This window comes from Stegodyphus dumicola, chromosome 1 (assembly GCF_044657685.1).
Source record: "Stegodyphus dumicola isolate Sdum_Otavi_A_Nest chromosome 1, ASM4465768v1".
NCBI classification, from domain to species: domain Eukaryota; kingdom Metazoa; phylum Arthropoda; class Arachnida; order Araneae; family Eresidae; genus Stegodyphus; species Stegodyphus dumicola.
This window is the reverse complement of record NC_140768.1, coordinates 8,748,824-8,762,480: the sequence shown is the minus strand read 5'-3', so window position 1 is coordinate 8,762,480 and position 13,657 is coordinate 8,748,824. Positions and strand designations below refer to the sequence as shown.

The window sequence follows — 13,657 nt, the reverse complement described above, 5'->3', positions numbered from 1 at the left end:
AGAGCATGGTGTGTGTGATTATCAAAATTTGTTTGGAACAATATTTTAGCCTTTTATCCTGAATATAATCAATTACATCATTTAGCTTTGTTATTAAACTGTTAAATAAAATTGTAAATTGTAAATAAAAATATTTAAAAAATGTGTTATTTTGTAATTTTTCAATAATCTAATTCATATATAACCAAAGAAGTGTATATTTTATTATATATAATGTATTTAACTTATAATCTGTATAAATACTGGCAGCATATGTATTATGAATAAAAGATGTTTCTGGAGCATGTATTACTTTCATAGTATTGTTATTAATGACTGGATACTTCCTGAAGAGTAAGAATAACTCATTAATGACTAATTTATATTAATATTCTATAAATAGACATGCAAGAGACTGAATCTATCGAAAGAGACATGATTATGGGTGTCCAATTTGGTCATTCCATGCTGGTTGGAGATTTCTGATAAGTTTCAGATATCACATGGAATAGTCATGAAATGGAAATATGAGGGTGTTATAAAATTCCAACTCCAATTAGAGAAGCTGGAAAATTAGAGATAAAAATGATTAAGCTCTGATGTATGTTAAAATCAAATTGACATTATTAGAAGGCCACATAGTTTCATTTAGGATCTGGAAGTGTTGCTAATTAGCTTACCATTTATTGAGATGTGTTTACATATGTTAACACCATAGGTGAGCTGAAGTCCACAAGCAAATGGTAACTAAATTAAACAATTAATGCCAATTACTGGTACAAAACATGTAACCTGTGGGCTGTAGAACAATAAAAAAACATTGCACATTGCATGTGGTTGTATTCTGACAAACATGTATACACTTAGTTTCCAGCTGAGCATTTCTTACCAAAGTGAATTTTGTCCACCGTGATATTTAAGAATTAAATATGATTTTCTCGTTTAGTCTTAGTTCCGTACTTTTATGCCTAAACCCTATGTCAACAACTTGGAACTGGCTGTTATAATTTCAAAATGACTATTCATTTATTTTAAAGGGAAAGCCATAACTATTTGAAAAAAAAATGTATGAACTTGGCTGAATGGTCCGAACCTTAATCTCGATGTGATCAAGCATCTCAGGGATAAGTAAGCGTGCCTGCTGAGAGCCATACCAAACTGTAACAGATATGTTCATCACATTGCAAGAGTGAAAGAAAATATTTGTCCTAACTTAGTAGAAAGTTTCCCTCAAAGGCTACAGGCTGTCATAGCAGATAATAGCAGACCTACATCATATCCATATCATACCAATTCCAGTTATGCTAAATATTTTCTGTAGGTCTCTGGTCATTAATGGCAACATAGTATATCTTAGTTATAGAATTTTCTATGTAACACCTAGTGAGTTTCTGCATTTCTTCTTGATCTCGTTTTTTATTTTTAAATCTAAATTTAATTTTATATTTCAGTTTCAAAGGAGCTAAAAAGTTCAAGAAATTCAGTGAAAAACTTAAATGTGATTCAGAAAGTATTGATTATGGAAAAGACAAAATTTCATGCATTATGCAAAAAATATGTAGAATTCTGAAAAAAGGGTTAGGCTCCAGAATCTTATTGTTAGATATTTTGAAAGCTGCTCATACACCTGTAAGTATCTTTTCATTCTAGGATAATTAATTCTCTATTTTATTTGTAATTTTGTTGGCTGTCAGATTTCTCAGTCAGTAGCTCAGATATGAGGTGATGGAATTGTAGGGAATATTTTTATTATACATAATTATATCTTTTGTGCAATAATTTTTTATTTTATTTATTTATTAGTATTATTAGCAGTAGCAGACTTAATAAATATGAAGAGCAAAGACTTCATTGTTGTTTTCATTATTGTTGCATTTTTGTCAAATAAAATTTTAGCTTATTTCATTTTTATTTGTCTTTGAAGGCTTTGTCAAAATATGAATCGTTATGCTGAATGTCAAATTGTATCAATATTTCTTCCCCCTTCATTGCAGTATGTTAAACTGTTGTGCATAGGAATAATAATTCTGCTTTTGATAAGAAGTATGCATACTGCTTCTATGAAATTTTAAGACTGAGAGTCTATAAAAAATTGAAGGTACTTAATTATTATTCCATTGATAAGGAAACTGTCGCCAAGCAGTATCATTTAGCACCAATTATGGATACGCATAACATAACAAGACACTCATCTGCATTTTCGTCTGCTGTAACTCTAGTTGATTCTCGATAGGCGACCTTTTGTTTTTATGAATAAATTAACTGTTATTAATTTTATATTGGAAGAAAAAAGAGAGAGAGAGAGAGATTAAAGTTAGGGACCTACCTTTAACAAAACAGCAAGCATTGGATTGTTTTTAAAGTTATGTAAGCCAGCTGACCAAAAATTATGTTTATAGACACTATATTGTCAGTCGAATATAACTGATAGAACAGTAATAGTTTGGAACAGTTACCTTTGGGAAGTTTGTACTTGTGACATTCTAAATAGAGCTTCCAGTAAAATGGAAAGGCTTAACATAATAGCAAAGATTAACAGAAACAGTTCTAATATTGATTGTTTATTAAATAAAAAGATGTAAGGGAGCGGCTGTATGTATATACTTCAGTTACTTCCAATTGCAATAAAAAAGAGAGATGCACAACTAGATGTTATAGCAGTCACATATACAAAATTTCAATGTTTTATAGCTAATCGCTTTTAGGTTATGTTTCATACGTACGTATGTACAGATGTCACAAAAACATTTTACAATCCATTTTGGACTATAGAATCATTTGTTCTGCCAGTCATCATGCAAAAAAGTAGTCAAAACAAATTCAGGAATTTTCAATATGGATATTTCCGTTGAAATCCGATAGCCAAAATTTTTTGCAGTTATAATATTTCCTTTACTTTATTCAAGGAAGTAAAAAGAGGCATGGGGACAATTCTGTATCTTGCTTTGTTTGGTTGCGTGACAAAATTGAACTTTCATTTTTCACATCTTGAAATAGGATAAAATAAAATTTATATATAGCTTTGCTCTAACTATGTATTTTGACGCAATTTCAGACATTTTCAAAAATGACTCATCAAAGTTTTTTCTCACAGTTAGATTCTATACTTAAGTTTGCGAAAATTGAGTAGTTTTTTAAAATTTTAACTCAGTTTGGCTTATATGTTGATAACATCGCTTTTTTAGTTAAACTTTTTTTGCTTTTCTTTTTTTAAATATATATATATGAAAACATAAAATTAATTCAAATAAAATTCATGCATGTTTTCCGATTAATTTTTTATAAATATTGAAAAAAATTGTGAATTATAAACTATAAAATTATTTGCATACCATCTTAAATACTTTTCTAGGCATGTTTCCAAAATAACTAATTTTTTATGTTAAATTTTCGGAGATATATTTAAATATTAAAAATAGTTTGGTTATGATTTCAAAGATGGCATAGAATTAAAAGAAATAATGATGCCAAATCTGAACGTCATTCCATTTTGCGATGTTTAGGTTCTTTTCATGTCACTTTAGTTTCAGAGAAATTTAACAAATTTGTTTTTTACCAGTTTAATACTTGATTTGAAAAAAAATGCCAGATTTACAATTTTTGGAAAATTGTAACACTATTGAAATTTTTAAGAATGTTATTTAAGGAAAAATGGTAATTGATTAAATTTGAAATTAGATGTTTTGTTTACATCTGGTAGTATGTCAATTGAATTTTACTTAGATATCTTAAATGAGAAAATTTTTTATTATGCCCCATTTTCACCTACACATATTTAATTTGTCTTTTATAAGTTAGATAGTTTGTACTAAAACGATAAATGTAGGTTAGAAGTAAAAGGAAACAGTTGTCAAATTTACATAACATCCATAGTGGTTTATATAATGAAAGGGTATACTTCCATTTCATGATATGTTATGATAAATCTGAACTTTTTAACTTCACTTAAATACTGTATTTGTTATACTCATCTCCCAGTTTTATTCATATTCTTATTTGTTATTTAACTCAGCAATTTTTGAATGAAAAATAAAAAGAAAGTTCAATATATCATAGAAAATTTACTTTTTACCGCTGTGATGCAAATTTTTGCACAGATGATATGCTTAGGTCTTATATGCCCATGTAGAAAATTATCATTTTAAAAAATATTGTTTCAAACATGCACTCACTTATCAAAGATTAATTACTTCATTTTGTGTTAAAATTTTCAACTTCAATAATTTTCATTAAAAATGTCGTTCCACACATCTGGGTACTTAAAAATTAATGCAATTGTCAGAAATGACCGAACCCATTGAACATCACCAAGAACCGAAGCCCCATCACTGAGAACATTGTCTAGAATGCATCACAGAGAGTGAGTGAGTTGCACTTATTCAGCTGTTTTTTTTAGGGGGGAGGGGGAGGACAGCCCTTTAATCAGTTTTCCAGTCCTTGCCTTTTCCTTTTTAATTTTAAAAAAACTGATAAATATGTTTTATTTCAAAATTAAAAATGTTTTCAGCTGAATAGTGATGTATGTAATTGTAATTTGACCAGCTGGCATAAGGAGATGACAAATAGAATTGGCTGCAATTTCCACTCAATGCATAGTTCTCCTGACATAAAAAACCAGTAAAAGGTTGCTGTATTTTTCTTAGTTGCGTTTTCTCTGCCGTGTCCGAAAGCGCTCGGATTGGCTGCAAGGGATATTGCACGTACCGTTGGCAGCATTATTCAGCATCAAGATTTCTTGTGAGAATTTACTCAGGAACTTTTACTGATCAGAAGACCCATTATGGACCCATCTTAGCTTGCAGGGAAATAATACAATAGTAGTAGAACCCGTATATAATAACTAACACATTAACACAGCAGCACCTTACATCTCTCATCTTACTGCTTCACAGGACCCACGGTTCAGAATCACATAGTGTTTAGCATCCATAGAGGCACATAGAGGCAGATATCTTAGAGAGCCAGAACACATTTCGCTAAAACATCATGGCAATTGGAGTTTAAGATGCAGTACTGCCCAACAGACACTTTGCCTTCACTCTTAGTTCCATTTTTTATAAATTATTTAATGTCCCTCATTATATATAAAATTATCTTTGTACCTTAAAATCTTTGTACACATACTTTTTTGTTTATATCATATCTCATTTTATTGACTGTGGTTATTACCCCATGAATAAATTATGAAACTGACAAGAAAAATGACCAAGCAATTATATTTGTAAGACAAATATTGGGAAGAAGATTATGAATGGTTAGCAGCAACTATTAATCCACAAGAAACAAAGATGATGTTCATCGGAAAGTTTTAAAAATTGGATATATGTGCGTTTTAACAAAAAGACAGCATAAATAATGAATTGTCATAAAAATAAAAGCTGTGCATTATCCAGTTCTTTTATTGGTAAATTTATCGTAAAAGCAAATTTTAAAGAAGAAAATTGCTTCAGAAATAGTTCGAATATATTAGTAATAGTGACAGTCATTCCTATAACTCACTTAACTGGAATTTAAAATGAAATAAAAAATTTACAAAATTACAAAGTAGCTGCAAAAATATCTTGTGGTAGAACAAAATCTTGCAATTATTAGAAATGTGCTTAATAGAAACACGTTTGATTGAATTGAAAAATCATGATCCATTTCTATATTTTTTGTCTTCAAACTGATGCTTTAAATAAAAAAAATTAAGAAATTAAAATATTTTTATATGTATTCAATATTTTAATATAGAATTCAGTGCAGTGAATTGTACAATTGACCTTTTTGAGAAAAGAAGTGAAACTGAAGATGGAATGTTCCAATGTTTGAAAAATTTGCAATTGGAATGAACGTGAATTAATAATAATTAATTCTTGTCAAATATAAATTCTGTTTTTGGAATAATATATCCTTATATTATTATAAATATCCTTATATTACATTCTTACATTAAATGAAGTTGTTAAAGCTAATTGCAATGCTCATATTGTACATAATACAGCAAAATCTGCTATTGGAAACTTGAATGTGACATAAAAACATTGTCCTAAAAATCTATTGCCATTTTTGAATGTCAGAAAAAAGACATTGAATTATTTGTAGAATTCATTGAAAGTTTCAAACATATCTGGTATACAAGGTTTTAGGTTACCTCTTTTCCAACTTGGTAATCTGGAATTTTCAGATTGTGAGTTATTGTTTTTAATTATTTTAGAAATGATTGTTACTTGCAGAGATGGTCTTAGGGAAATGAATACTGTGGGATACACATATTTTCATTGTTGATTCTTTTATTTTAAATAAACATTAACAAAGGTTATATTGATAATTGTTAATTTGCTGAAATTTCAAAGATAATGAAAGAAAGAATTGGTGAATTCAAACTCTCTTTCTTTTTGAACTTCATGATAGCTTATTCTGATGTGTTTAAATATACTATTCACCTACGTTTATTGTTTTTTACTTCTACTGACAAGCTTTGATCATATCTTAAGTTGAGATTTTAAGTCTTTCGCATCTTAAAATTTTATGTGCAGAGAGATGATGATGATGATAAAAGATCTCTCTTCCCCCCCCCCAAGTTCTCTAAATATTTTTCTGATGTCATGATTATTTTGAAGTATGCAGTTTAAATATTTATTTATTTTAAGTTTCTAAATATTATAAACATTTTATAACGGAGAAATAATAACCAGAGATTTTTAGCATGTGGTCATTCATTGAAGAGATAAAAAAATTCGAAGTCGACATAAATTATAAGTTCACTGCCAAGTGGAATCTTTTGGGCATGCCAGTTTGAAAATTAGTGTCTAGTTTTAAATGCAGATATTTTGGAAATAGCATGTACAATTTTTACAAAATTAGTATTTATACAAAAATTAAGGCATAGAATCAAACTGTGGAAAACAACTTGTATGTTGTATTAAAACAGTATATATATGTATAAAAACAGATGGAGGACAAAATAATGCTAACACCTGCGAAAAAGTATTAACACCTGCGAAAAAGTATGACATATTTCACACCTGCAGTACAGCCGCGCCACCTGCAACAGAAGTCTGCCACCTAGTGAGCATAAAGAGGAAGGTATCAGTCTCTCAACAGCAGTCACCTGCGTTGCATGTTCAATCGAACTGTCTGTGAGAAGTTGAAATGTCAGACCTGTCAGAGTTCCAAAGAGGAATGATAGTTGGAGCGTGTTTAAGTGGAGCATTGGTTACGGAAACAGCAAACCTTGTGGGGTGTGCAAGGAGTACGGTATCAGCTGTTATGACAGCGTATACGAAAGAGGGTAAGACTATGTCTTCAAAGCACAACAGTGACCAAACGTTAAAGCTGCCTGATAGGGATAGACGGATCTTGAAGCGCATAGTAGCCCGAAAGCACAAGCAATCGTTATCTGAGATAACATCCAAAATGAACAGTCATCTCCAGGACCCCGTTTCAACAAAAACTGCCAAAAGGAAACATTTATGGCAGAGTGGCAATTTGTTAACCCTTGGTGGCAGCAACTAGTGCTTTCAAACGACACCAATGGTAAAGAAATCACAAAGGCTGGCCCCACAGCAGTGGCAATAGGTATTATGGTCAGATGAATCGTCATTCACCCTATTTCAGACGACCGTCATTCACCCTATTCAGCGTTTGTGTCTGGAGACCGCCCAAAGAAGCATTCCATCCTGACTGCCTCTTGCCGATTGTGAAGCATGGAGGTGGTGCCATTATGGTATGGGCTGCGATATCTTGCCGCGGTCTTGGGCCACTTGTTATTCTGCATAGGAAGATCATATCCAATCACTATCTAAGCATTCTAGGGGATCATGTCCATCCTTTTGTCAAGACTGTATTCCCTGGGGTGTAACTGCTTTTTCAAGACAATAATGCCCCTATCCACACTGCTAGGTGTATTCAAGAATGGTTCAAAGAGCATGACGATGCAATTGAACATCTCACTTGGCCCCCTCATTCCCCGGACTTGAATATTATTGAACATTTATGGGCATATTTGGAGTCCAAACTTCGTTTCCGATTTCCACCTGCATTCGGACTTTCGGAATTAGAGACCACTCTGTAGGAGGAATGGCTTAATATTCCTTTAAATATTGTCCATGACCTTTTTGCATCTATCCCACATCACATTCAATCTGTACTTAAGTCAAAGGGTGGTCCAGCTCCCTATTAATAAAGATTTTCCATTATTTCACAGGTGTTTGTATTATTTTGTCCTCCAGCTGTATATGGTTCCAAAATTACATATTATGTAATTACATAATATGTATATTATATATTGTACATATTATGTAAAGGTTTTAGCCTTTTGAGCGATTATTTTCTAGCCAAGGTTTTTTAGTTTCTCCAATGAAGCCAAAATGGCAAACCTGTACGTACCTTACTGTTTCGCATCTCGTGTTTAGACTGGAGTCTAATAAGAGTGGTGGAAGTTCTCAATTATTATTATTTTTTTTTTCATTCTAAGTAAGTTTTTTCAACTTTGTTTTATGAATTTACTCACATCTTAATTCTTTGGATTATCTATTTAATTTAAAGGTAAACATTTTTATTTAAAAATTTTTCGCTGAAGTATTTTGTTTTTTCACTTTCATTTTCAGTTCTTTTAAAAGGGTAGAATTGAATTCTCTTTATTTAAGATTATTCTAATTAGAATTTACTTTGTTTTTTCTTGCTTTGGGGAAGAGCCAGAATTTTTGGGTGAACTATTATAATTAAAATACATTGAAATGGTTCATCGGCTAATTCTGGATACAGAAAAGCAAGGACTTTTGTAGAAGAGAGATTTCAATTACTTTCAAAGTTCCTTCCCCTGATGAAATGACATTGAGGTTGATTGAATTCCTCTTCTGGTTTTGCTCTTTTTTTTTTTTTTTTTTTTTTTTTTTTAAGCGGGGTTTTGCTTGTTTGAAATGTTTTAGTTTTAACATTTTTAAATTCTTTGTTGCATTTGTATGATTATTTAAAATTTATTAATTATGAATTTCAATTTCTGGTCTTTGTGAGATATTAGTTCTAAATTTCATACTTTATTTCTTTAATGATAAATTTTCTGCAGCTTAGTGTGCGAAAATACTGGGCTTGTTTGTGTTTTGTTTTTAAAAGAATTGTTGTGTAATTTTATATATATATATATATAAATTTAATATATATTGTAAGCAGGGCTTTCAAAATCTGAAATCTAAAAAATGCATTTTAAAGTGTTAGTGACTCACTGCTCTTCTTCTTTTTTTTTTTTTTTTTTTTTTTTTTGTATACCTGCTTAAATATGTTCATGGATGTTCTAACTGCCTTCATGTGAGTCAACTGTTAAAATGTTCTTTGAATGCCTTGTCATATTTTTTGTGGCTATGTTAAATGCTGTAAGTATTTGGACTGTTTCAGATGAAAATTTGCATTAAGAAACAAAAAGTTAATTACAAAAGGGAAATCTGGCAAGTAAAAAAAACTCATTAAGAGTAGTTAAAAATTTCTTTGTTAACTGATGGTTTTTCTCTGTGAAAAGAGTACTCATTGATTGCTTCTCAATTTAAGACTTTGAATCTGCCAGCACTTGATATTAATTGCATAAAATCAGATGAAAATTTCACATTTCAATTCCCTTTTACAAGGAAGAAATATTAAAAAAAAAAAAAGCAACATGTATATAATCATTGCCAATAGTTGTGGTTTTACATTTTGAGTAGTTGAAAAATTTTGCTATAAAGCCTTGTAGACTCTTTGTGTATCGAATTATAAACATAATATAATAATAATAATTTTTTGTGTGTCCTCCCATTCTTTTAGAGATTATGCAAAATTATACATCACTGTAGATTTGAAAACTTATGGCAAAGAAAGAGAACCTTAAAAAAATGTAATTTAAAGAAAAAATTAAATAAAAAGTTCTATTGTATTTATACTAGTTTACTTAACATTATAATAATAGTTCAAGTTGCTTTTCTGTATTTATATAATTTGTCTTTTTCAGTGGGAAGTTTCCGAACCTCCACCAAGCCCTAATATTGGTCAGGTTACTATTGGGTTACTTTTAAACCCTGATGTTCCACTCAATAACTTAGTAAAAGGACCAAGTGCTGATGATCCAGCTGTAAGTTATAGAATTATTTATTTTTCATTAAGGGTAGCAATGAAAATAATATATGAATTTTATCCATACATAAAGTTCTTCCTCCCCGTTTGGGTAAAATATATCCATCAAATGTCCTTTTTATTGTGCTGACTGATTCAATTTCTACCTAAAATTAGAGTGATTCAGTTTTTAAAATTTAGTACATTGTTAACTTAGTGTCATGTGCAAAAACAGAAACTTGGTGTTAAATATTTTAGGGAGGGGGGAATTCTATAAATAATAAAAAGGAAAAATTTTTGTTCAACTAATTCAAGTTATAATTAATACCTTGCCGGAATTGTCACCTTGCTTGTTTTCATTTAGTGGTACAGTCAAAAGTCGTTAATTCGGACACCCATAATCCGGAATGATCTATAATCCGGACCCCAAAGCTACAAACTTTCTGCGCATGTGTCGCAAAGACCTTTACAGCTGCGAGTATGCTTGTGCGCGTGGGCAAAATACGTTTACGAGTGCGCGTTTAATGTATAACGGACGGTATAAGCTAAGCTAAAATTATCTAATTATCTATTTCAGTTAATGTTGCAGATTGCATTGTTTCTTAATCTTTGCGCGCAATGAATTGGAAGTTGATCCGTCAGCACTATCCTTATCTTCAGGGCAGATGTTTTTATTTTATTTGGCTTATAATTCCTTTCTAAATGTAGTATTTCATCTCGATGTACTCCGTCTTTGATATGATTTAAATCAAATTCCTCATCATTATAATTCGCTTCCGATAGCGAAGAAAGTGACAGAGGTTATTGAAAACGAAAAAATTTCGATTGACAAATCAGTTGGTAGACACAGCAATTATAGGACTTGAACAGCGGAACTTTGTAACTGAACAAGAAATTATGTCTGTTTATAGAATTAAAAAGAATGTATTATCACATAAAAAACGAAGCAACTTAAACAACTTACATTAAAATAAATGTTTAATAATGTAAACAAATAAATATTAAGCTTTTTTTTTTGTAAATTTTGATACCCTTTAGATCAGAATTGTTCTTTATTTCATAAATTACGGTTTCATATTTTTAATTTTAGAATTTGTGCATGCCATCTTACAAGATTTAAACTGATGGTCTATAATCCGGAATCGCCGAAGTCCCGATGAGTCCGGATTAAAGACTTTCGACTGTATCAGCTGCAGATTACTATCAGGAGTTGTATGTTATGTATGTTAACACAACAAAGTTGATTGATAATTATTTTTAAAAATAATTTTGTCTGTACCTTTTAAAAAGTATTTCTGACACCATAAATGACGTTGATTGCAACATTTCTGTTCTGCTTCTTGTGTACATTGAACTCTGCATCAAAAATAAAATTTTTGGTTATGATGAAATTTTGTTGTAATGCAATCATTGCATTCATCTATCTCTCCCTCTGTCTTTTTAAATAATAATTTTATTAAAATCATAATGCCCCTGCCAAGAAAATAATCAGCCTTTTGTTTTTTTGATAATATCCTAATATTATCATTTTGTGTGTTAAAAATTTGCAGAAACAACATTGAAACTTTTAAAATTAAGAAATTTGAAATTGTCCTATTGAAAATAAGCAAGCATATTAGCATTAAAAGCATGTGAGTGATAGAAAGTCAGATTTGTAAGAAAGAAAGATATGTAATATAGAATGTTTTAATATCTTATTACTATATTTTCAGCATTCAGAATGACATTAAGAACAGCAAAAATGTCTTCATCACCAAACTAACAGTTATCTTTAGGCTGGAAATAATATTTTCCAAAACATTGTTTAATATATTATGAAACTAACATTACAATAATTTATTTTTTGTGTTTGTTTTTAAATTAAACCTCAACTAACATTAATAAAAGTTTCATGATACTAGCTTATTGTAGGGATGCAGAGTGCTTTCAGGTATTTTGTTTAAGGAAATATTACTTTCCTGCATAAATGGCTCCTCTTTTTCCTCTCCCCTTTTTCGAGACACAAAAAAAAAAAAAAAAAAAATGTCTAATTTTATTTTAAGAAGTATAAATAATTCACTGACTATAGATTAGTTCTTTATGATGAAATTATAATATTAAAAATCAAATCTAATCAGTTTTGCTTAGAAACTGAAGCTTGACTGCAATTCAGGTTTTCAAGTGGTGAGTTTCCCTCTTTATACCTCAATGGCCGTAGCTTTCATGAAATCACTAACAGCCTTTCATTGAACTTTATTTAGGAAATATTGGTCTATAATGGTGGGCTCCAGTTAGTTCAACAAAAAAAGTTTATTTTGTTCACGTATTGCTAATTCTCCCCACCCCTGAATGGTGGGCCTTCAGCAGACTTAGCCATATCTAAGGCCAAAAGTGGTGGACACTTTATTATGGAGACACCTAATAGGTGGGCCACCTTTGCTTCCTGTGAAAAGACGAACAGTTACAACCATGCCTTCTCCGGAATTCGAACCCGGACCCTTTTTTATCGCATTCAGCTCCTATAACCACTATACCATCTGGGTGGCACTTATTGCTAATTAAAATTTTAAAATTTCTATCTTTTTAAAAATGAAAATAAAATAGTATGAAATAAGACACTATAAATGAAAACATCTTGGAAATTCTGTATTGCCTTACAACCAAAGCATTTTTCCAATTACTTGTCTACAAACAAAATGTCCCTAAATGCAGAAATGTAAGTTTATCGTACAGAAAAGGAAAAGCTCAAAATATTTCTTTTTCATAATAATTTGTTTCTTCATTTGAACATAGCAAACATGTGAAGGCAATCAGCTTAAGGGAAGGTATGCATTTAGGGAGTACTTTTGAAAGGAAAGTAAATCACTTGCACTTTACTTTACTGTATGTTATGATGTTATTCTACAACAAAATTAACATGAAATATTTGAAGGGGGGACAACTTTAGATTAATGTAGATTTTTTAACAAAACTCTGAATTTCAAGGACAAACTGATGTATTACCTTCCTCTTCAAGAGCCCTTTCCAATACACATGCCTAACTTTATTCTTACATTGGCATATTTTTTACCATATACATGAAAGAAAAGAAGGGGAGAAAAGTACGAGTGGATAATACAGCTGAACACTGGTAAAGCAACCTGAGTTCAAATCATTGTGAATGACTGAGTGTGTATTTTTGTGATTTTTCATATATCTAATATGAATATGACCAGTTTCCTTTCCCTTCTCCATGAAGGCAACTGTTTCTGTAGGCAGATATCCAAAGTGTGCTTTCCTATGAACCAGTAAATCCAAATCTTAAAAATCAAAACTTTTTTTATTGTTGAATTAGATTCAGTTTTGGTAACTGATATTTTCTTCCTAAAATTTAAAGTCTAAACATAATTCTAACATCATTTTTCAGGCAAAGGAGTTTCAAAGTTTTTGGGGCAGCCGTTCAGAGATGCGCAGATTTCAAGATGGGACCATTCGAGAAGCTGTATATTGGCCTGCCATTACAGTAGCTGATAAAAGAAATGTATTTTTCAGCATCATAAGGGATATTTTGAAAAGGTAAATATTTGATTTTATATATGTATATAACATCACATACCCAGAAATATACATTATATATTTATATATTACATCATCATAC

The 13,657-nt window shown here is 30.5% G+C and overlaps 1 protein-coding gene across 1 annotated transcript in view; it reads left to right on the top strand.

The window, feature by feature from the left end:
- The window catches only part of Mat89Ba (nucleolar protein 6 Mat89Ba), a 121,806-nt gene that overhangs the window by 57,390 nt on the left and 50,759 nt on the right, over nt 1-13,657 (top strand). Inside the window, exons 11-13 of the mRNA XM_085812505.1 lie at nt 1,431-1,608; nt 9,941-10,060; nt 13,427-13,575. Of these exons, the coding sequence (XP_085668631.1) occupies nt 1,431-1,608; nt 9,941-10,060; nt 13,427-13,575 (447 nt within the window). The remainder of the gene's footprint in view (nt 1-1,430; nt 1,609-9,940; nt 10,061-13,426; nt 13,576-13,657) is intronic.